The 22,522-nt window shown below is 38.1% G+C and overlaps 2 protein-coding genes and 1 long non-coding RNA gene across 4 annotated transcripts; 1 reads left to right on the top strand and 2 right to left on the bottom strand.

The window, feature by feature from the left end:
• Nucleotides 1-932: 932 nt before the first annotated feature.
• On the bottom strand, nt 933-2,290 carry LOC117638112. 2 transcript variants are annotated; one of them, XR_004587271.1, is made up of 3 exons: nt 2,062-2,290; nt 1,292-1,401; nt 933-1,180 (listed from the first exon to the last, which is right to left on the bottom strand). It is a non-coding gene; the product is annotated as an uncharacterized LOC117638112 (long non-coding RNA). The 2 variants fall into 2 exon arrangements; XR_004587270.1 differs by having other exon boundaries at nt 1,292-1,395.
• An 8,691-nt stretch (nt 2,291-10,981) lies between these two features.
• Nucleotides 10,982-14,244, top strand: LOC117612129 (acyl-coenzyme A thioesterase 9, mitochondrial). The gene is made up of 5 exons (XM_034340875.1): nt 10,982-11,656; nt 12,232-12,409; nt 12,806-13,278; nt 13,465-13,590; nt 13,763-14,244. Exons 1-5 carry the CDS (start codon nt 11,249-11,251, stop codon nt 13,928-13,930), a joined length of 1,353 nt encoding a protein of 450 aa, XP_034196766.1. The 5' UTR covers nt 10,982-11,248; the 3' UTR covers nt 13,931-14,244.
• Nucleotides 14,245-14,704: 460 nt separating this feature from the next.
• LOC117637040 (formin-like protein 1) lies at nt 14,705-19,545 on the bottom strand. Its single transcript, XM_034371791.1, has 4 exons — nt 17,033-19,545; nt 16,661-16,860; nt 16,119-16,363; nt 14,705-15,964 (listed from the first exon to the last, which is right to left on the bottom strand). The coding sequence occupies exons 1-4, from the start codon at nt 19,459-19,461 to the stop codon at nt 15,131-15,133; spliced, it is 3,708 nt and encodes a 1,235-aa protein (XP_034227682.1). The 5' UTR covers nt 19,462-19,545; the 3' UTR covers nt 14,705-15,130.
• Nucleotides 19,546-22,522: the final 2,977 nt, after the last annotated feature.

Below are 22,522 nucleotides of genomic sequence, written 5' to 3'. Positions count from 1 at the left end.
TATACTTTGATGATAAGAATCTTGGAAAATAATCGGCACCTTTTAAAGATTTTGACACAGCATAATAAAAACTGAGTTTGGAATTTACTCGACGTATTGATTTCTTTTGCTGGAAAGTTGGCTTTGTGACAAAAATATGCCTTTTTGGCAATTATTTCTCCAACGTAAAGTTTAGGTGGTGAATTAGGAACCTGTACGTTTGTGGATGAGGAGTGAAGCATCGTCCTTATTCTCTATGTCCTTCAGTCAGCTACGCATTTCTCTAGTCAACAAAACATTTTGGAAAAGGCAAAAAAAATTCCACAAAGCATACAAAAGAATAAGAAGTAATTCAAACACGTCGTTGGATCAATCGTCATAGAGGATGAGATCAGTAGGCGGCGGTGTTTGATTACCTTTTTATGATTTCAATATTGAGCTTTTCATTCAATGGCTTTCAGAGCACTACTCACCTAGTCTGGTTAGCCTTCATCTTACATGCTCACCCAATCTCTCACCAGCTCCACCAAAAAATCTTTATTAGAAGTCTTTTTTTGGTTGATAATTTGTGCTTACACTAAAAAAAAAAAGTGGCAACAGTTATTATTTTGTCACCAACTTTGATAACTGTTGTGGGGGTTACTAAAGAACCCCACAATCTGTCCGCAAGTCTTGGCGATCAGCTGCTATGCGAAGAGACACCCCTAGCTAGTGCTCCTCAACTCCCCTGGTTAGTACTCCCTCAACCCCCAAACTGCGACAAGTACTTGAGTTGTCAGCACTTTCATATTAACTGATTATGTACTATCATCTTCAAATATCAGCATCTATTTCTGTCATTCGGAATAATGAGGTCATCATATTTTGTTTGGCCTGGGTGATCATTATAGTTTATAAATAAACTACCATTTGCAAACCAGTGATCTATAACCAATATCCAAAAAGCAATTCATGCACAAGAACCAATTGATCTGGTTCAGTTATAAACTTATAGATGAAGGAAGACAACGATGCAATATATCAGGTAGTTCCTCGTGAAAGATACAACTAATTTGTTTCCCTCTTCATGTGTTAGATCAGTTTGCTCCGAAGCACATGTGTAATGTGATTCAGAATAGCTCCAAGGTGAGGCGCAATGAGCCAAATTGAGAGAAAGATCATCCATATTTAAAAGCGAACTTATGACATTCACCATCATTATCTGCATCATTACAGAAGCATTATAAAATAATTACAATGAAGAACAGGAAAAAATATGCAGCAAACTAATAAAACTGATTATATATATCACAAATATATTGAGAGCATTTACATTTCAAAGGAAAACATGAAACTTCACCAGTCATAGTCCTTCATCACTCCAACCGCAAGAACATCTGAATCCAGAGCATAGCACATGTGCATAAGCTCAATATGCTGCATCTTACCATAAAATAAAATAGAACAGAGAAACGGGAAACCATCAACATGTGAAGAAAAGCATGTCAAATCCCAAAATGACAAAAATATGAAACACATTGAGTGCAAAATTCGTTTGCAGATCTAATTTAAGGGTTGGAGAAATCCATTTTTGGGATTGGGCCATAATTCTCCCTTGGATGCATAATGCATTGGCCTTCTTCCATTTCATTCCCCTCCACCTCCCCGCCCCCCGCACACGCACACGCACACAACAAAAAAGACTCCCACAAACTTGCGAGTTACAACACAATATGATAGTATATTATATTAACGTATCAAAACTAACAGACATATTATATTAGCCTCTCTTGGGCCGTGTTTGTTAAAGCATTCCAAAGACTACTTTGGTGTAACTCACATTGATTGGACACAGTTTTGGGCTGAATGTAATCTGATTTCATATGTCGTGTCATGATTGTTGGTCTGATTTTGATGGTTTTCTACAAGATATTTTTGAAGACGAAAAGAACAAAGAAATAGTTTTCCTTTCTCTGTTTTCTTTCTAGCCCATCTTTCATGTAGGTTTGCTTTCTATGTTTTGAATAAGATACAGTTTTCCTTGTAAAAACAACCAAAGAAATAGACCAGAACAAGATTATTTTGAGGATTTTGAGGACTTACCGGAAGTGGACTTTGATTTCCAGTATGAAATTCTCAACAAAAGGGTCTAACAGGTGATCTTCACATGTTATTTGTTCTTTAGCAGACAACATCAACGATAATTTTCAATTCCATGCTTGACCAGAATTGACGCAGGCAACAGAAGAGGCAAGATCAAGCCGATAACATAAAGAATCACAAGGAAATTTTTGACAAATCGGGCTAGGCGCTAGGCGCCCGCCGAGGGGGCCTGGGCAGCTCTGTGGAATATAAAATTAGTTTCTTTAGGTTTTTTTTATTTTCTTTTTTGTAATAAAACAATATCTTTGCTTTATTTTAGTAATTATGTTTTAATTATTATTTTTTAAGTGAACAATTAATATTAAATATTTTAATTAAAATTCATAAATTATATTACTTAATAATAAATAGTAATTATTATGTTTTAATATTTTTCGGACTTTAATTTTCATAGGGATTTTTTTTTTTTTTGGTTGGGAATAGCTAATTAATTAATATTTTTAATTGAATATTATCTTAGTCTTATTTAATCAATATAATTACTAATTAGCTTTTAGTTATTATTTGTTTCATAAATTACTTATCAAATAGTAATTAATTTTTATGAATTATTTTGTGCTCTTAAAAACCAAGAAAGTGGTTGCAACATTGTAGGTATGTATCACAAAAGAACCAATACTTACATATAGTATACTTGATTTGCTTATGAACTAATTAGGTCTTGATTGACAGGTTTGTGGTGGTTACATGTCCTCAGAATACGCAATTGATGGGTTTTACTTGATAAAACTCGATGTCTATAGTTTTGGTGGGTTGGTGGTAGAGATAGTGAGTGGGAAGAGAAACATAGGATTTACTCATTGCTTTTTATGGGTTCTTCTTTTAAGTAAGCACAATGACTTTGAACTTTTGATAAATTCTTTTAGGCATGGATGCTATACACAGAAGGCTGGTCCATTGAAGTGCTTGATACATCAATAGGGGACTCAGGTGATCCACATGAAGTTGTGAGATTATTTCATGCATGTAGGTCTTTTATGTATGCAGCGTAACTCGGGAGATAGGCCGAGCATGCCAGTTACAGTTCTAACTAATGCTAAGTGGTGAAGGGTCATTGCCTCAACCTCGAAAACCTTGTTCTTATAGTGAAAGGGATCTCAATGAACTCGAAGTCGGTCATTCTTTTAAAGCATATTCAACAAATGAACGCAAGTGCTTCAGATTCATGAAGTTCCAAATTGCGTGAGGAAGGATCTCCTAAAATGCCACTACAATGTGCACGTGTTATAAGATATGCAATTACAGTCACTTCAATCATATGTACTTAACTAGTTAGTGATAGGGGAAACCAGTCTAGAATTTTTAGACTCTTTAGAAAGCATGTGTTTTTTGTCGTTTTTGACCATTGTGTGATATTTACTATGTGTAGTCCTAGATGGCTATTTCGACTTTAAAGACTATTTTGAATCTCTATGTGATACTGTGGACTGTGGTAAAGACTTCTGTTTGCTTCGAAAGCTATTTAGAGGCTCAGGTAATTATTTATGTTTACTTGGCGGTCCCAACCCAAAGCATAGATATACAGTTTGAGTTTTGTGTTGTATAACTTACTGAGAAGACTTGGGGAACTGAACCATGCATATTCCCTTCTAATGGCTAGCTCACCCTTACCCTCACCCTCATCCACACACTAGTAGTAACATTTTACATATTGAATTAGTGGTCAATAAGCTTTCCAATAACATATTTGTTCTAGCTAAGCAGCTGTGAGCCTGAGGCAATGAGAGGATACTAAAGAGACAGATACTACTACTTGTGTGTGTCTATATATATATATATATATAGAAGTGGATTCGTGGCACCATATTTTTGAACAAGTTCTTGACCGTAGGAGTCATCATTAGGCCCGCGAGCCCATGGGCAAATGGGGGCCAGTTCGGCCAGGCCTGTTGTTGAGTGGGCCGAGCTTGGGCTTAGGTGTCTAAAACTCGGCCCAGCCCGCCCATAAAACCACAGCCCACTAGCTCACATACATATAAATAAATATATATAAAAAACCGTAGTATAGCCGTGCGGCTACACTATTTATTAATAATTAATTAATTAAAAAAAGACCCTTCTATTTGCATTACTTTATACTTTATAGATATTTATTTCTAATTTCGATATATATACTTTATTGATTTAAATTTTTTAATATATATTATTTTTATAGAAAATTTTGTAAACAATCAAGTGTATTAGACATGAAAAATAACGTGTAAAATACGAGTATTAAACATGAAAATGTTAAATTTTTTATGCGGCTAATAACTCTGGAAAAGTAAAAACTCAAAAGGGTACAATAGAGACTCATGTAAAGGCCTAATAGTAATGGAAAATGTTCTAAACTATCGATAAACAAAAATCAGGGAAAAAAGATAATAGCATGTAAAGAGTATAGCCCCGGGGCTATACTATGTATAAAAATAAATTTAAAAAACCACAGGATAGCTCTAGCCGAGCGGCTACACTCTTTATTGTTATTTTAAAAAAATCCCGAGTATAGCCGCTCGGCTATACTATTGTCAGTAGGAGAGTTCAAATCTGGCTCAAAACTAAGCAACACAAGATGCTAGAGGAAAAGACCATGAGATTCTAGGGGTACATAACATATTAATGATAAAATAGGATGCTTATTTATATTTGAAGTACCAGTGTGACCTCAAACGACATTGTTTTAGACTATAAGTTAACAATATCTTCACATAAAAAATAAAACAAAGAATCTGAACTCCATAAGTATGCCAGGAAACTCAGAAAAGGCTTTTACTGCCACTTAACATCAACTGTAAGAGACTTAATGGAGATAAAAGGATACATATCTCCAAGGACACCCAGACTGCTATTGCCCATTGTATTCATACTCATAGCAGATATTGCCGGGTTAGGGAAAACTTTGAAAGGGTGCTATAGTTGTCACTTATAACCTCAACTGTAGGAGTCTCTTTGGAGTCAGAAGGATCTACATATCTCCAAAAGAATGCCAGATTGCGTCCCATTATATTCATAATCACAGCAGGCAATGCTGCGGGTAATGCAACCATCGACGAGGTGAAATGAGAAGTGGCCAAAACCACACCCAAAGAAGAATTTTGCATACCAACCTACGAGTGTCAAACATGTAAATGAAGGATTAGTGTTGCATGCCCACCAAAATTTGTGAAAGTTTCGACATTTCAATCTGAGCATAAAACAATGAAGATCCTCTATGGACTTAAAATATAGTTTAAGAAGAGAATTTTTATATCTTTATTACCAATTTGACCAAAGCCGAAACAAAACTAGAACACAAGGATTCACAGAAAGCCAGATCATGTCTTAAGGTTTACATTCTATTTGATTAATACCTCAATTGATATTGCTCGTCTTTTAGCTTCTCTAAACCCGCAAACAGCTGCTGATATATACCTGCAAATTAAGACTCCCTTGGTCAAAAAAGACTCCTCAAGTTGCACATTTGCAACGCAAAAACTCCAAAACAAACTAAACAAACAGGCCCAGCACCACAACCTTAAAGAATATTTGTATGAGTGCAAACTCTGCCAACAATGCTCTTAAACAAAACTAGCTTCTATCTTCATATGTCAAATTAAAATCCACATAGACAAAGAAGATTGAATATATACTTTCTTACTGCCATAGCTTTTATGGCTATGAAGTCATAATGACAGTAAATTATAGTTTCTCAACTGTTGCTTACAAATTATGAATACTTTGTTTTTTCAAAGTATAGTTAACTTCACTCTATAATTTATATATCAAACTTGACAGAAGCTAAACCAAACAGCAATAATACACTAATACAAGGCTACAACGTAATTTTTTTAGAATTTTTGAGCTAAAATTAGAGTGAATCTTTACATACTGAAAAAAATGTATACATTACCTTGAGCTTTTTCCACAACAACACACTTAACAGTTAAAGTCACCAACAGTTAAAGGCAACTTACCCACAAAGAAACCAGCAATAATGTACTAACTGCACAGAAAGAATAACCACCCCAACTTCTCCAGATAACACTGTCCGAGCATGAGCCATTAGAGACAGATCAGCCGGCAATGTTACAGCAACCATTGAAGTTTTGAGACGGACAACATTCTCAGAGAATACACTGGCCTAGTATGTGTGAGAAAGAACCACAGGCAAGGCAATCATATTTTACATATAAGTAATTAAAAAGATATTTACATGCACAACAAATGTACCTGCATGCAAGCAGTGATGCAGCTAGAACAGCAAAAAGTGGTGCAAAAGGTATCACAATTTTAACCACTGCAGGAAATGCACTCTGCATATAAGAACCTAACAAAATTGGAGCAACAACGACCTACAGATGACAGAATAGAGACCGTAAGCCCCGGCTGATGGATAATATTCTTTGTCGAGTTGGGCTAAAGTACAAATGACCGAGCTGAGATCCGGTCTAGGTGGTCAGGTTGAGCTCGATATCAATGGACAAGCTGGGCTTGAGCCTTGGGCGGGATGTCTCCGGAGTATGAGTGCATGATAACTTTTTTAGAGTTCCAACTGTTCACATTTTTTTTTTAATAAAAAATTTCATAGAAATATTTATCACAATGAGCATAAGGAACAGGCTAGGAGATTGTATAAATTTCAGTTTGTGTTTAGGTTTAAAGTATTAATAGAACAACATGTCAACACAATATGGAGAATTGGAGAAAATTTCAAACCACACCATTTATAATATGATTCATATTCCTCCTCAAATAAAAATATAATCTATCATAATTGCCTCATAATTGTCTTCCCTTTTTCTTTTTTCTTTTTTTTTTCTTTTTTTTTTGGAGTACCTTTCCTATTGAAATGGGCGATAGTATATTAAACTCACACACACAACACGGATGCTAGGACTCGAATCCAGGACCTTGCCTGAAGGAGTAAATACTCCAAACTACTACACTAGTAAGTCCTTTGCAATTGTCTTCCTGTTTTTAAGAATGAAGGGCATAAGGAGAATTGTCGATGATCCTGCAAAAACATAAGTCATGTGTAAAGTGCTATGTAAATTGATCAATTATAATTAAATACCTTATGTGTTTTGAAAAAAATCAAATATTTTGTGCCTTAAGAATAAAGAAATAGAAACCATGTTAATCTTAAATTTTTTCTAGGGCTACAATGAAAGGGCAAACTCTAGCTATTGATGCCAATCAATTTGATTCCTCAATTTGGAAAAATATAATTAAATATGTCATAATTTGCAAAGTTTGCTCCTTATTAACTGCCCCAAAATTGAAGCCAATGGAACCCACTTCTCTTATTAGGACAGAAACATAAGCCTTAACCATCAGAGAAATAACTTAAGCTAAAATCCCATGGATCTAGTTTCATCATCTGCTTCTAACACTATCTTCATTGCTCTTGAGAGCCCTCCATTGATGAACAAGTTAAAATCTTGTGTCCAAAAACCCATAAGGTTACCAAAAGATGACCCTCCACAAAGCCAGTGGCTCACAAAAACTCCATCTCAAAGTAGGATAAGCATTTTGTATAACTTTTTCATCAGATTATATTTTGAGAGAGCATTATAGGGATCCATGGAATGAAGTTAGAGTTGGGAGATTGCTGCAAGACCTTGATGCCTTGGCTACTACGTACGATATCGGTCAAGGTATTTATTATGTCACCTTCTTATTAAAATTGGACTAAAATTGCAACCTTCATCACCACAAAATAGTAATTCGTAATTGATCATCTGTTAAATTTCTTGTGGATGATCAGCATTGTTCCGATGATGGTAGCAAAACACAGCCGCTCTTTCTGGTCATGGCTGCTGTTCATAAGATTGTCCTGAAGAAGCCGCTAAGTGTCAGCATTGATGCGAAAATAGTAGGTAACGTCATCTGGGTTGGGAGGTCATCAATTGAAATCCAACTAGAAGTCACTCAACCCTCTCAAGGAACATCAATATAATTATTTAATTGTACTGTATTTATTGATTGGATCTTTCGCAGAGGTGGTCAACAATGTAGTAAGTTCCTACATGTGTAATGTACTAGAATTACTCTTTTTGTGCACAACTATACAAGTAATTGTGGTTTTTTATACAGAGGACCCTGAGGATGCTTCAGACTCAGTGGCTCTTACAGCCACATAAAAGTGAATTACGGGACTCATGTCCCTGTACAGGATCTGTTCTTGATTGCCGCTTTCGCTTATACATTAGCAACACTTTGCTTCCCGACATTTGAGCTTTCAAAAAGAAATCTTGCTGCAATTCCAAACACTTGGACCGCATTTTTCACATGAAATTTGTTTTTGTTCCACTATGTTCAGTCTCATTTCAACACAGAAAAACCTGCATATGTTAAGGAAGAATATCCAATTAACTAAACAGCAAGTCATGACTCATATAGGTAATACAGTTACGAGTAGCAACACTCTGAAATAGTGACTGAAAAGTACTTGTGTCAAAGTGCACTGAAAATGTGTCAAGTGTTAAAAAGCCCTTGCTCGAGTATCAAGCTAAAATAATTTTGATAGATATGATTTGTCTGATGGTCTGATCTTATCCCTTCTGAGGTTATAGGAATTTTTCGTAGGAAGAACCTACAAACCGCATCAGGGGATTTCTCAAAAAAAACTTTAAAATTTATCTCATTATTAACTTAACCACCACAAATGTCATTTACCCTTAAAAACCCCACCTAAACTTCCCCTTAAATCAAAATTCAGCTTCCCTTGAAATACAGGAACTCCATAAAACAGTCAAGTTACATGATGGGCAAAAGATTAATCCCTGCGCGGTAAAAATCTTGGATATCCAAGAGGATCAAATCTATCAAAAGCTTCCTGTCATCAACTCTTACAGCAAAGGATTTCTACACAGATTCTGTGATTGTTATTATAGATCATCTTGCAAGTATAGCAAGAGAAAATCAATAGCCCAAGTTTCAGTTGTCCTATCGGAGTGGCTATTAATGTCATCTATGTAACTCATGCAGTTTTAGAGCTGGTAAGGAGGGCATCTGTTAAAACTGATTTGGAGACTCTATAATCTTTCTGACTGATATCATATATTCTCAATTCTTTTAGTAGCTAGTTTTACGGGGCAAAGTGTTAGACACACATAAGAGCAACACAACCACGTAGCGGGAATGAAAATATTAATATGGATGGTAGGAGTGACTTCAAAAGGACAATTAAAATTCAATACACTGGGAGTGAACCCTGTTAGTGATAAGTTAACAGAAGTTAATGTGATAGGAACATGTACAACATAGACCACCAAATGTACCTATAACCGAAGGAAGACTAGTTAAAGATAAGTAAGGGCATGAACGATGATGAGGCTTAGCTATCAACATCCCTAAGGAAAGGACAATCACTCATTACGTGAGACACCTGGCCAGGCTTGAGGCATGCATGGTTCTCCCAATACGATTGGCCTTTTTATTTTCTGCCTGCAATGTAGGCGAAATCAAATAGATCTCTAGATAATGATCCACTGTCAATCACTCTAGGTCTTCACCTCTTAAGTTCCCAGATTTTCTTCTCACTTGGGAGTTGGAATTTAGATCGCTATTTTCTGTTCACAAATACTATGATTGTCCCCCACAGTGCATTTCTATTATCTGTGCTATGTCCACAAACCCAAAATAAGAAGTCAACTTCAGAGTTGAGACTTTTATAATGATGCTTCATCTTAGACTCCGCGCAAATTTTATACAGAGCTCACAGTCCACAAGTAAGGAGTAAAATGCACTCATCAAACCTAGATAATTATTTATGCATTTCGTAGCTCCTCTATACCAACTGTACCAACTTCATGAACTTCAATTCCTTGTGGTCCCACACTCCCCTTGTGAAGTATTTCCGATGAAACATTTCCTTTGAGGCTTATCATTATCATATGTACTCATAAAAACTGTCCCATCCAGCCTAAAATACTGTTGCACTAGATTAGCTAGACTCTGTATGACCTTATAAAGCCTTTCAAGAACTTCAGGTGTTGCGCCATAACGCGAAAACCTAAAGTCATTATGCTACTTCCCTTCCCTACATGAAAAATCACGTAATGTTCTCCTAAACTGCAATCTCAAAATCCAACATTAGATTCTCAATATAATCTTAACAAAATTCAAGAGCACATTTTCTACTGATTTACGACAATTGACAGGTGCCCTCATACAACAATTGTCAAGAGCATGTTTAAACAAATTAAACATACTTGTTGCTAATTTTAGAGTTCGTTTAGCAACACTCTTATTTTATTCATCATATTTGTTGCTCAATTATATTGTTGATCTTGTTTTCCATATAAAATTTAAATAAATAAAAAAGAGCTGCTAAACGAATCTTAAAATTAATTGAGTACACCTTATGATCTAAGTACACCCTAATATTTTAATTAAAATGTAAAATTAACTAAGTACACCTTATAAAACTACCAAAAATACCCCTGATACACCCTAATATTTGTAGCATTATTTTATAATTGATTTTCAGCTTGATTTTTGTAATGGTGTTTATAAATCTTTGACTTTTCATATGGATTTATACTTTTACTAAAACTGTTGAAACTTTTTTTTGCAATTTCAAGTTCTTGCAATCACCACCTCTTTCTTTAAAAACACAATAGGACAAGCAATCTCTTGATTAGGGTTGAATATGGTTAGTAGGGTGTATTTATTAAAATTATATTTGTTTTACAATTCCATATATCCTTTTTAGTCATTTTATATTAGGGTAAATCAGTAATTCAATATATACTTTTATAGTAAGGTGTACTCAGTTTATTTTAGGGTTCATTTAGCAGCACTCATATTATATCACTCATAATCAAATAAAAATTGGGAATGCTACAAACGACAAAAGCGACTCGTCGTTGTGCTGAGCAAGTCTTGTCGTTCAAACATTCATCCCACTTTCGTGGAAAATCTGCAAAGAATAATCAAAAGCCCCCATCGTCCTCTCCGAATGACCTGCCAGTTCTCAGCTTTAAATATGATCAAAAGCAAGCAAGCAAGCTCACAACTTCAACTATAAAAGCAACGCTGTCTTCTTTAAAATTAAAACCCACCAAACTTGTAACCACCAAAATTAAACAAAAGCAGTTTAAAACCCACAAGCCACACCTGAAAATTTCCCAGAAACCCAATTCTCAAAACCCCCCAAAATCCCATGGACTTGAATTCCTCTCCTCCCAATTCCAATTCCAACACCGCCATTCCCGTAGTCTCAACCTTTTCATCGCCTTTCGAGAACCCGGCTTCCGCACAAGATGGGCCCAACGGTTCGACCCGAAAGCCCATAAGCTTGTGGCCCGGAATGTACCAGTCGCCGGTGACAAATGCACTGTGGGAAGCGAGGTCTAAGATCTTCGAGAGGTTCTTTTTGGACCCTCCGAAAGACGCTCCTCCACAGAGCGAGTTGCTCAACAAGACTCCGGCGCAGAGCAGGACCACAATTCTGTACAATTTCTCGTCGGATTATATATTGAGGGAGCAGTACAGGGATCCTTGGAATGAGGTTAGAATTGGGAAATTGCTTGAGGACCTTGATGCTTTAGCGGGAACCATTTCTGTCAAGGTACAACTTTTTTTAGTCTTTAGTGTAATTGGATATGCGGGTTGTGCTTGAAATTTGATTACTTGAACTGAGTTGTGATTGGTTTGGTTGAATTGCAGTTTCAATGTATAGGCCTGAGCTTTCGAACTTTACATTGTTAGGAACTTTCTGGTTTTAATTTTTTGATTGTGAACTTGGGGTTTGGTAATGAGTGATATGTCTTGTATGGTATTTTTCCGCTGTTGTGTTCAACTTTTTGGCTGAATCCTAGTTTTCAGGAATTAGATTCTTTCACACATAGCATTATGCTATGGAGCTGCCATAATCTGGAATGCTTTTTCTTTAAGAGAGAGAGCACTGAATTGGTACTTTTTGCGTATGTTTAATTATGATGCAAAGGTGGGGAAGCCGAGTGGTGGTCATGTGCAGTGATCTAAGCTAGAAAAAAAATTGTCTTTTAAAGAGACCTGATAATTATGAGCTGAGTTGCTAGCTTATTTCATGTTAAAGTAAATTTCTCCAAGGTAGAATTTCTTGTTTGTGCTTATCTTTTAGTGAAGTGAGCGACTTAAATTTTATACCTTTGTATGGATCAGCACTGTTCTGACGATGATAGCACAACAAGGCCACTCTTGCTGGTCACTGCATCTGTTGACAAGATTGTTCTGAAGAAGCCGATTAGTGTTGATATTGATCTAAAAATAGTTGGTGCTGTCATATGGGTTGGGCGATCATCTATTGAGATTCAATTAGAAGTCACCCAGTCCTCTAAAGGTACTTATAATAACTTGAAGTTTGGTGATGTTTCAAAGTTCAATCAAATTCCTTTTTCCCAGCATTTCCCTCTATAAAGTGTGCTATGCTTTGAAATATATCGGTTGATGAGTATTAAAATTGCTTATCATCAATGTTTTTTTCCTTATAATTTGAGTTTAATGGAAAGTAAGCTTTACAATTTGCCTCTGTTTAGCGTAGTCTTTACCTTGAAACTAAAACCCACAAGAACTACGGAGTGACTGTTATAAGAAGTTCGAACTATGACCAATATTGTCTGCCTGCTCAGCTAGTGGTGTTGCCTTTGAAGTTTTGCTTCTCTTCATGTGAAGGGAAGGGCTTAATGCTATGACCGAGCAGACTTGCATAAGTGATTTATTATTTTTTTTTTTTCAGAAGGATCTGACAATTCAGACTCAGTAGCTCTTTCAGCAAACTTCATATTTGTGGCTCGTGATTCTAAGACTGGAAAAGCTGCTCCAGTTAATAGGATCTCACCAGAAACTGAAAGAGAAAAATTGCTTTTCGAGGAAGCAGAAGCCAGAAATAATCTGAGGAAAAGAAAGAGAGGAGGAGGAGACAAAAGGGAGTTTGAGAATGGAGAAGTAAATAGACTTGAAACACTGTTGGCTGAGGGAAGGATCTTCTGTGATATGCCTGCCTTGGCAGACAGAGATAGCATTCTTCTGAGGGATACCCGCTTGGAAAACTCATTGATCTGCCAACCACAGCAGAGAAACATCCATGGTCGAATCTTTGGAGGGTTTCTGATGCACCGTGCATTTGAATTGGCTTTCTCCACAGCTTATGCCTTTGCGGGCTTAGTGCCTTACTTTCTAGAAGTCGATCACGTTGACTTCTTGAGACCTGTGAGTAACCCATTGACATCCTCCTTAATTGCTAGCATTACGCATAGTCATTAGCTTCTCCCTCAATTGAAATTCCAGTGAAGCATTTTCTGGTACTGTTTTTGTTATTTATTATCTTAGGCGAGTATCTTATCCAAAGTGTCTTTAACCTATTATTTTGGCTTTCTGAATGGCCCTTGATTGTAGGTGGACGTTGGAGACTTCCTGCGTTTCAAATCATGTGTCCTCTACACAGAAGTTAATCCAGATCAGCCTCTGATTAATATTGAAGTTGTTGCTCACGTTACCAGGCCTGAGCTCAGGTCTAGTGAGGTATGTTCCTCCAACTCCACGTTTAAAGAACAAGAAAGCTAAAGTTTTGCAATGCTACAGTACTAGATACCATTTCACTTTCAAGGAACTTTCAGTTTTATGATGATCTATTCATTCATGAATTTTCCTTTTAGATAACTGCACATCTTTTACTATCTCATGTTTGAAACAGGTATCGAATACATTTTATTTCACCTTCACTGTACGTCCCGAGGCGAAGGCCAAGAAAAATGGATTTAGGATACTAAATGTGGTTCCAGCAACAGAGGAAGAAGCACGCCATATAGTAGACCGCATGGATTCTCAAGCCTTGCTTTCAACAAGAGGCTTCGGAAAATAAACACGAATACGATAATCGTACGAGACAATAGGCAATGAAGAGGCCCATAGTTGTTAGTTACAAGTGAAAAAACAAAATCCTAAAGAAAAACCTTTGAACAAATGGGCTATATTTATATTTCTCCTGTAATTGAAACTTTTGGAAAAGGTGAGCAAGCATACCTATCAGTTGATATATATATATATATATATATATATATATATATATATATATATTCAAAAGAAGGGCTCATATTTATATGTAGTACCTGTAATATCAAATTGTCAATCAAAACCACAAATCTACTTATTTCATCTGTGATTTGTGTAGCGAAATCAAGGGTGCAGATTCATTTTGTGCATGTGAAAGAATTACTATTCAGATGAGGAAGGCTCCTCCACAAACTCTTGTTTTGCTCATAAGGAAAATACAAAATGTTATCCAAAAGGAATAAAGACAATAGAAATGGAACTTTTCCTTCCTGCCCTTTTATTACTTGCGTTGGTTAAAGATCAGGATATTCCACTAAAAAAACAGTAAAAAAAACTCGGGTCCAGTTAAAAAGGCATAGATATTTCAATGGAGGCAGGTGACTTTCTGGTTGGATCAAAAGGCACCAAGCAAGCACACAATTTTCAATTTGCCTGTAAGCAGCAGAATCTTTTCCTTGAAACACGCAGGATTTACATCATGTGATGTATCCCTTAATGGAAAACGACCCCTTCATGTCTTCTTTTAAATATTCGAATTAAAAAAACAAGTTGACTGTATAATCAAACACTAAGCATGCCAGGATTAAATTTCAAAGAATAATTGGGGAAAAGAAAGTTGACAGAGAATAAATTAGTAGTTTGATTTGGTACAGTACAGAACATTTACAGAAACTATCTACAGCCATGGGTTCTGCTTGCCTTAAACAGCATTTCTATGATCAACGTTCTAGACAGGTCTACAGTATTAAACTAATCCGAAATACAACTTATTCTTCCCACATAAAATCCCTTCCTCCGTATATTATCTATAGAACGCAAAATCGCTTACATGAAATTTTTTTACAAGTCCAAATATTAGGGTGGAGAACCGGAAGCTATATATATATATATATATATAACCTGGCATGCAAGCTGGACCATTCTAAGCTTCAACCTGTTCTGACCGCCTACTTCAGGCAGTTTCTTGCTAAATCGAACCAAAAAGCCGTTCTGAAATGAGCCAGGGAAACTATGGAGATGTGCTCTCATCATCAGTCCAACTGTACGGCCGCCTTCCATGCATTCCAGGAAGTGCTTGGGGCAGCATTGGATTTACTGGAATTACTTGTGGTAGCATTGGATTTACTGGAACTGGAAATTTGTGGGCAGTACTAACTATCGTTCGCTCATTTATCATACCAACTTCTCTACATACCCGGTCAAGAATTGTAAGAAAGTCTCTGACCACCATGAAGATTCTGAACGGGTGAGCTTCTTCCCTTGCGGAGTTACCATGGAAGTACTCTGTAATCTCCTTCACTAGGGACAAGGCAACACTTTCTTGAGCTTGAAGTCTTATAATCTCCTCTTCGGCCATTTTCATGAACATGTTCATTGACTCTGAAAATTTCCGCCTGCTTTCATCTGATACCGCTCTCTCATTTAATTGCACAACCTCCTGAATGTCGCTAATTCCTTTAGAAAGCTTTGAAACATCAGTGCTAAGCACATCAGAATCCATGGCAGCAGCTTTCTTCACATTAGTGAGCTCTGAACTGAGACCTGAAACAACTTGCAGGCCAAGCCTCCTACACTTGGCATCATCATTCACAGTTGGGTTTGAAGTTTGATTCCCACCAGTGAGACGAGCACCTTCAGTTCTTATGATTTCTTGTACAACAAAATGCAAGAGTGTGGTTTTCCCATCAGCCCCTTTGACATCGACCAGCTTGAGGAGTGTGTCAAGTTTGAAGGCATGGGCATCACCACGGTTTGTCCCAACATTCATCCTGTTTCCAGTCTTCAGCACAGCTTCTAGAAGCTTCAAGAACATCCTACTGTTCCTCAATTCTTCACAGGCAGCCTGCATGAAGGAAATTGCAGTGAGATAGCACCGGAAGGCACCTTAGCATGAGTATAAAAAAGGATACTAAAATTACATGCAAAAAAGGGAAAGAAATTAACAGGACCAGTGTGAGAGAGAGAGAGAGAGAGAGAGAGAGAGAGGTGTGATTTACCTCTAGAGTTTCAAACGACTTTTTAAGGTAATCAATCTCAGACTCAAAATTAGTCATGTAGAGCATTGCCTCCACCCTTTTAAATGCAAACGGAACGTCAAGCAACTCTTTCAGAAATTTCTCAGCAGTACCAAGCTTAACTGGTGAATCATCTTTGTACTCCTTCAACTTACGCTCTTCTTCTTTGGTTGGAGCCATCTTCAATAGACTTTCAAGTAATTCAGTTCCAAGAGCATCAGAATTACCTGCATTGATAACCAGTACCAACAAGCACCATGAATTTACAACCATCACACGAAATTCATCAAAAACCATTCCGTTCGCAATTAGAAATCCTCTAAGAAGAATCACTGCTATATTTCAGTACAATAAATTTTTAGAAGCAAAAGGATATGAACAACATAATGCTAATAGAAAGGCAGAGAGTATTTGAATGCTTGTTTCAAATATTTTCCTGACCAAACAAAATCATAAAATTCTCAAGGTTATTTAAAGGGTGAAGATAACTCTGAAGAAATAACCAAAAACTAACGGATTTATACCTTCTAATAATGCTTCACAAACTTCATCTATGGTCACATTGAGTGCCCTTAGCGAGATTGCAATATTTTGCGACTTTTTCGGATCAAGTACTCTGTTCTCTTGGTTTGGAGAGGGAAGAACTGTGCGTGGGGTCGTTTCCTTTGGATTCGGGTTTGGTGTTTTTACAACAAACAATGTCTCTATCATTTCTTCATTCAACCTGCAACCACCCCAATTCCACAAATTTAGTGGAGCAACACAATACAACCAACCGAAGTACTGCATAATTTATAAGCGTACTATAACAAGAAAAGCAAGTAAAATGCAAATCAGATACAGATTGCAGCACAATATAAGGCGAAACTACATAGTGAGAGACTGCAATGTCTTACTTGAAAGAGCTTGATCTAAGCTGATCCCACACCATTTCGCGATCGGAGCTTGCTCGAACTTTATCCCAATGCAATGGCTTTAACTTGGGTTTTGGATTCTCCTCAATAGGCTCCAAGGGATTCGAACTTGGAGGCAACTCCACTGGTGAAACAGAGACCTTTGATGGGTTCTGAAATACAAAAGGTCTTGAAGGAGGTATGAGAGCTGGAGGCTTACACATCACTTGGCCAACCGGTGTTTTAGGACTTGGAGTTTCCCAGAGTCTTAGTGAAGGAGGCATCGGTGGCGGCGGCGGCGGCACTGAAATAAGATGTTTTAAACCACCGCTAAGTCTCACTGGAGACTCTGTAGTGTGGTGAGAAACATTCGAAAGTTTTGATGAAGCATCTGAATTGTTCCCAAACTCCCTCTCTGGGGAGTTGGGCAATGAAGATGAAGCTGATGATGAGAGAGACTGCACTTTTGGATCCAAATTAATATATTCGGAAGCGCTTGAAATTCTTGGTGATGCAGCTGGGCTTTTCTCTGGTGAAAAAGACTTGGCCTTTGGATCAGAAGCATTTGATCGTCTCTCTGGTGACGATGAATAAGATGAAGATGACGAAGAAGACTGCTCATTACGATCTGAAAAGGCCGAAACTTTCGGTGACGCTTCTGGGTTCTTTCCGAAACTTCTCTCTGGTGACGAAATGGGCGAGCTTTGGTCCGAAACGACCGAAATTATCGGTGATGATGAATCTGGGTTCTTACCGAAACCTCTCTCCGGTGATGAACTGGGCGAGCTTTGGTCCGAAACGATGGAAGTTCTCGGTGATGATGAATCTGGGTTCTTTCCCAAACCTCTCTCTGGTGACGAAATCGGAGAACTTTGGCCCGAAATGACCGAAATTTTCGGTAAGACATCTGGTTTCTTTTCGAAACCTCTCTCCGGTGACGAAATCAGAGAACTTTGGCCCGAAACGACCGAAACGTTAGCTGATGCATCTGGGTTCTTCTCCAAGCTTCTCTCCGGTGAAAAAGATAGCGACGACAATGAGGGAGACCGTCTCTTTCGGTCCGATGTAGATGGGTATTCGTCCGCAGCTTTCTCTGGCGAAGACATTGGAGTCAATGAAGGAGACCGTACATTCTCGTTACCAAAACGCGTCGCATGGTACGTAGCTGCGGGCTCAGGAGGCTTGGGCTCTTCTGATCTTCTGTTGGGGCTCAAACTCACCGGCGGAGAGAGGCTGATAGACTGTGACCGAGACGGCGAACCCGAATCCGAAGACGAGCAAGAGCAAGACGTTGTTTCACTGCTTCTCCGGTCGAAAACACCATCCGCCACCGCCGCGAACACTCTCCTGGACCCCGATCCAGTTCCATTGAAGCTCTCTCGATCGCCCGAAGACCCTCTGGGCGAGTAGAACTCTTCTTCTTCTTCTTCGTCCTCGTCTTCGTCTCGGTCTCGGGTCGAACCCGGTTCGGCATTCTCACAATTGCTCAGCATCGAGCTCTGCCGAGCCAGTGGCGGAAGCGGCTGGAGGTCCGGCGACTCGACTTTCCGAGTTTCTAACTCGGCGACGAGGCCATTACCGCCGCACGAGTCGACTGGGTCCTCGAGTCCGCGTGAGCTGACCAATGTGCCCAGGTAGAGGAACTCGGAGCTGGTGGAGGAGGCGGTCCGGAGCTTGTGGGTCCCACTGAATGAGTGGCTGTGATTGGGCTGCTGAAACAGCCTGTTGCTTTGTTCGGATCTAATAAACGACTTGTCGTCCTCGTCTTCATCGGGAAAGTTGCGGCTATTGTGTCGTCTGCGGCGGTAGAGGAAGAAGGCGGCTAGGGAGATGACGACGACGGCGGATAGCACGGCGGCGATGGTGAGGGCGAGGACCTTGTGGGCGCTGGAGTTTCCGGAGGGGGTTTTGGGGACGATGAGGGAGGAGATGTTGGCGGGGAAGGAGGCGAAGGCGGTGCTTGGGGAGGGAGGAGGAGGCGGAGGGGAGGGGTAGGATGGGAAAAAGGGGGAATCGGGAGGGGTAGAGTTGGAACCGGAAAATGGGTACTTTGGGGGAGTTGGGTTTGAAGGGAGGGAAGGTGGGGAAGGTGGGGAAGGTGATGGGGGCTGAGTGGGAGGTGAGGAAGAGTCTTGAGGCAGAAATGGCTGGTGGAGGACCCTATGGTTTGGCCTTGAGGAAGCAATGGGCTGAGAAGATAAGAAGAGAAGGAGGAAGATGAAGAAGAAGGAGGGCATTGTGAATTTGGAGATTGAGTTGCAGAGTCTCCAGTGTTTTGTGTTTGAGTCACTTGTCAGTGAGAGAGAGAGAGAAGAGAGAGCGAGAGAGGAGAGAGAAGGAGAGGGAAGGTGGGGACTGTGTGAAAAGATTGAATCTTTGAGAGTAAAAAAGTGGTGTCTTTTTTTTTTTTTTTTTTTTGGTTGGTTAGACATAGAAAAATGGGAATTGGTCTGTTGGTGATGCAAGTGAGTGCAGCTGCATCCAGCTGTTTAGCGTTCGCTACTTCCACTAGTGGGAACAATGGACTTGCCTTCCCTGCCCTCCTTGCCAGTGCCACCACTCTCTGGTTTTGTTTTCTTCTGGTTAAAATTGACTGCCTTATTCTATGCTCTATGTGGGTCTTATTCTCTATAGACTGTAAATGCTACAGTTGAATAATCTTGAATAATCTGTCAATAGACTCAACACTAGGGATGGCAACGGGTCGGGTAGGGGCCGGGTATGACAATAACATCCCCATCCCTGCTCTCCATCCCCGCCCCCATCCTCGAACCCATCCCCGTTTATTAGGTTTCGGGGAATCCCCGTCCCCGTCCCCGTCGGGGGACTATCCCCCATACCAGCCCCGAATCCCCGATTTTTTTTTAGAAAAAATATTTATCATATATTTTAACATTAAGTTTCATATTAACTTATCATTCAACACATCCAAATTAACTATAAAGTTCAACTCAACTATTTAAAATCACATCAATATGAAATTCCATAGAAAATTAGGAAGAATTAGGAGAGGGAAGTTAACTTAGGGTTAAACATAAATATTATAAATATATATTTATTTATTAAATATAAACATATATATTTTCGGGCCGGGTTCGGGGATGGGGACGCCAATACCATCCCCTCCCCATACCCATTGGGGATTTTTCAAGTTCGGAGATCCCCGTACCCGATACCCATTTAGACCCGAAATATCCCCCCGTTAGGGTCGAGGACCCGACGGAGACCCGCCCCTACGGGGATTTTTACCATCCCTACTCAACACCACTCTAAACCCATCAAACCCTAATTCCACTAGAAACATAATTGAACTAAAATTGAATGGGAACGAAAATCTCAATGAAAAAATACCCAACGTTCCTTAAATCTTTATACGCCGAGCTTTCCTTAAATCGTTCAATTATGATCAATGTGCTATAACAAAACCGATGTTTGTTGCCCTAAATGCCTTAGGTCATGGCAAAGCGATGTGTATTGCTTGCCATGTCAATATCATTTGCCCAAATTGCATGTCATAGCTCGTTAGAGCTTGTGCATTTTGAGACAATTTATGGATAGAATAATGCTAATGATCCTCGTATAGTTAATTAGACTTACACAAAATATAATTTAATTAAGTTTTACACAATATTTAATTATAATATAAAAATAATTTAATAGTATTTCTCTTCTTAATATTAAAAGATGTTCCGAATTTGAATGCTTTGATCAAAATAAATATAAATAATATCGACCACACTACATGCGAAAAATTCTATCAATACAAAAGTTTTTACAAGGAGTGGAAATTCAGCTAGTTTTATTCCTCACCGATAATAGCGCCCGAGATTTCAGGGCGGACGGAGGTCAACAAAAGCGGTGTGTCCGGTCGTCGCCTTTTTGCAGTGCAACCCATGCATGCACATTATTGCACCACCAATACAATGACACTGATAGCTATTGGAATATTGCACAAAGCGACGTCGTACCATCACACCATCATAGCCTTCACCTGAAAGGAAGATTAGATTAGAAAGCCAATTGAAGAAAACAAGAATAATAATTAAAATTTACGTAAAGTTCAATACTAATTTTCTCTAAAAGCCAAATTCAGTGGATACTAAAGTAAAAAAGAAAGATTAATTAGAAAGCACATTTTATGAATTTCTTTTTTAATTCGAAAAAAAGAGTCAAACTTTAAGTTCAAACACGAATGAGTGTATTTTCGACAATGATTTAACTGAGACAAGCTGATCGGCAATAAGTATGAGATTTTATATCCTCACGAACCCATAATATCGCTAGAGTTATAAGTCTTTATTTTCTAATTGACGAATTTGAAATATTTTTTTGTAAATAATTTTATTTTATTTTATTCAAAACCGAATTCAAAGGAGGAAAAAGAGCATATCGCAAGTGATATAATTGGTGTAGTTTTGACACCTTGCGCACGGAATGCATACAAAAGCAAAACAAAGCACTCTCTGTGTGTAATGTGTAAAGGAACATGGACTGTGCAGCACCGACACTTAGAAATTATTTGCATTATTATTATTATTATTCAACCAAGTACGTGGGGTGGTCAATTTGACATTGTAGCTACCAAATTTAGAAAACCAACGGAGGAGACTGGCACGTTTGCTGATGAAACAATGGAAACTGGGAAGAGAAGGTACATCTTGATCTTGGAACCCTAATGCTGATTGCTTTTACGATTAATTAATTATATTTATGGATCTGCACAAGATAAATACCATTCGTCTTCCCTCTTTGTTTAATCTGTGTTTATATATTTTATGCCCTTCTTCCTGTCTTGCATTCTTGGCCTAACGTTCTTTAAAAATAAAATAAAACTCTCCAGAAGAGCAATAATTAATTGTTATTCTATTAGTTATCTGATTAAGTGATTATTAAGTGATGATTTTTTTTAAAAAAATTTATTTATAATTTTAGGTGGGGGAGTTGCCACTACCTGTGTTATTGAGCCCAAGCCGACATCAAATGTTATAAAAAGGAAAAAACGAAGGCAATATGCCGGGGTGATTGTTAAACCAATATTACGCTCAAATTTAGTTTTCGTTTGAGAGTGATTATGGGCAGAAGTGTCTCTCATATATTTTTCTATAAAAATCACTTTAAGCGATTTTAGAAAAAAATACTTCTTATATGTTTCTTCATAAAATTACTTAAAACCACTTATAAGTGATTCTTTATCAAAGTGATTATTGGTCTATTCAAAATACTCTCGAACGAACCTTTATACTTTGGGTGGCTAACCATCATCAACAAGGGTCAATTTAAATTGATAAAAAAATATTACTAAATCATTTTAATTTTATAGTGTGTATAGTTGACTAATATTGACTATACAGTGCAAAGCCTATGTTGGTTGTCAAGTCCTTTAGAAATTGATAAATATTGATCCTTCTTGCACTCTCACTCAAGATTCAACCGTGACGAAGTTTTTCACGCACTTTATCAAAGTGCTATGAGAATTCAAACTTGAGACCATTG

This window comes from Prunus dulcis, chromosome 8, assembly GCF_902201215.1.
Source record: "Prunus dulcis chromosome 8, ALMONDv2, whole genome shotgun sequence".
In the NCBI taxonomy this organism is placed as follows: domain Eukaryota; kingdom Viridiplantae; phylum Streptophyta; class Magnoliopsida; order Rosales; family Rosaceae; genus Prunus; species Prunus dulcis.
The sequence above is the reverse complement of the archived record's forward strand: the minus strand, read 5'-3'. Positions and strand labels throughout refer to the sequence as shown.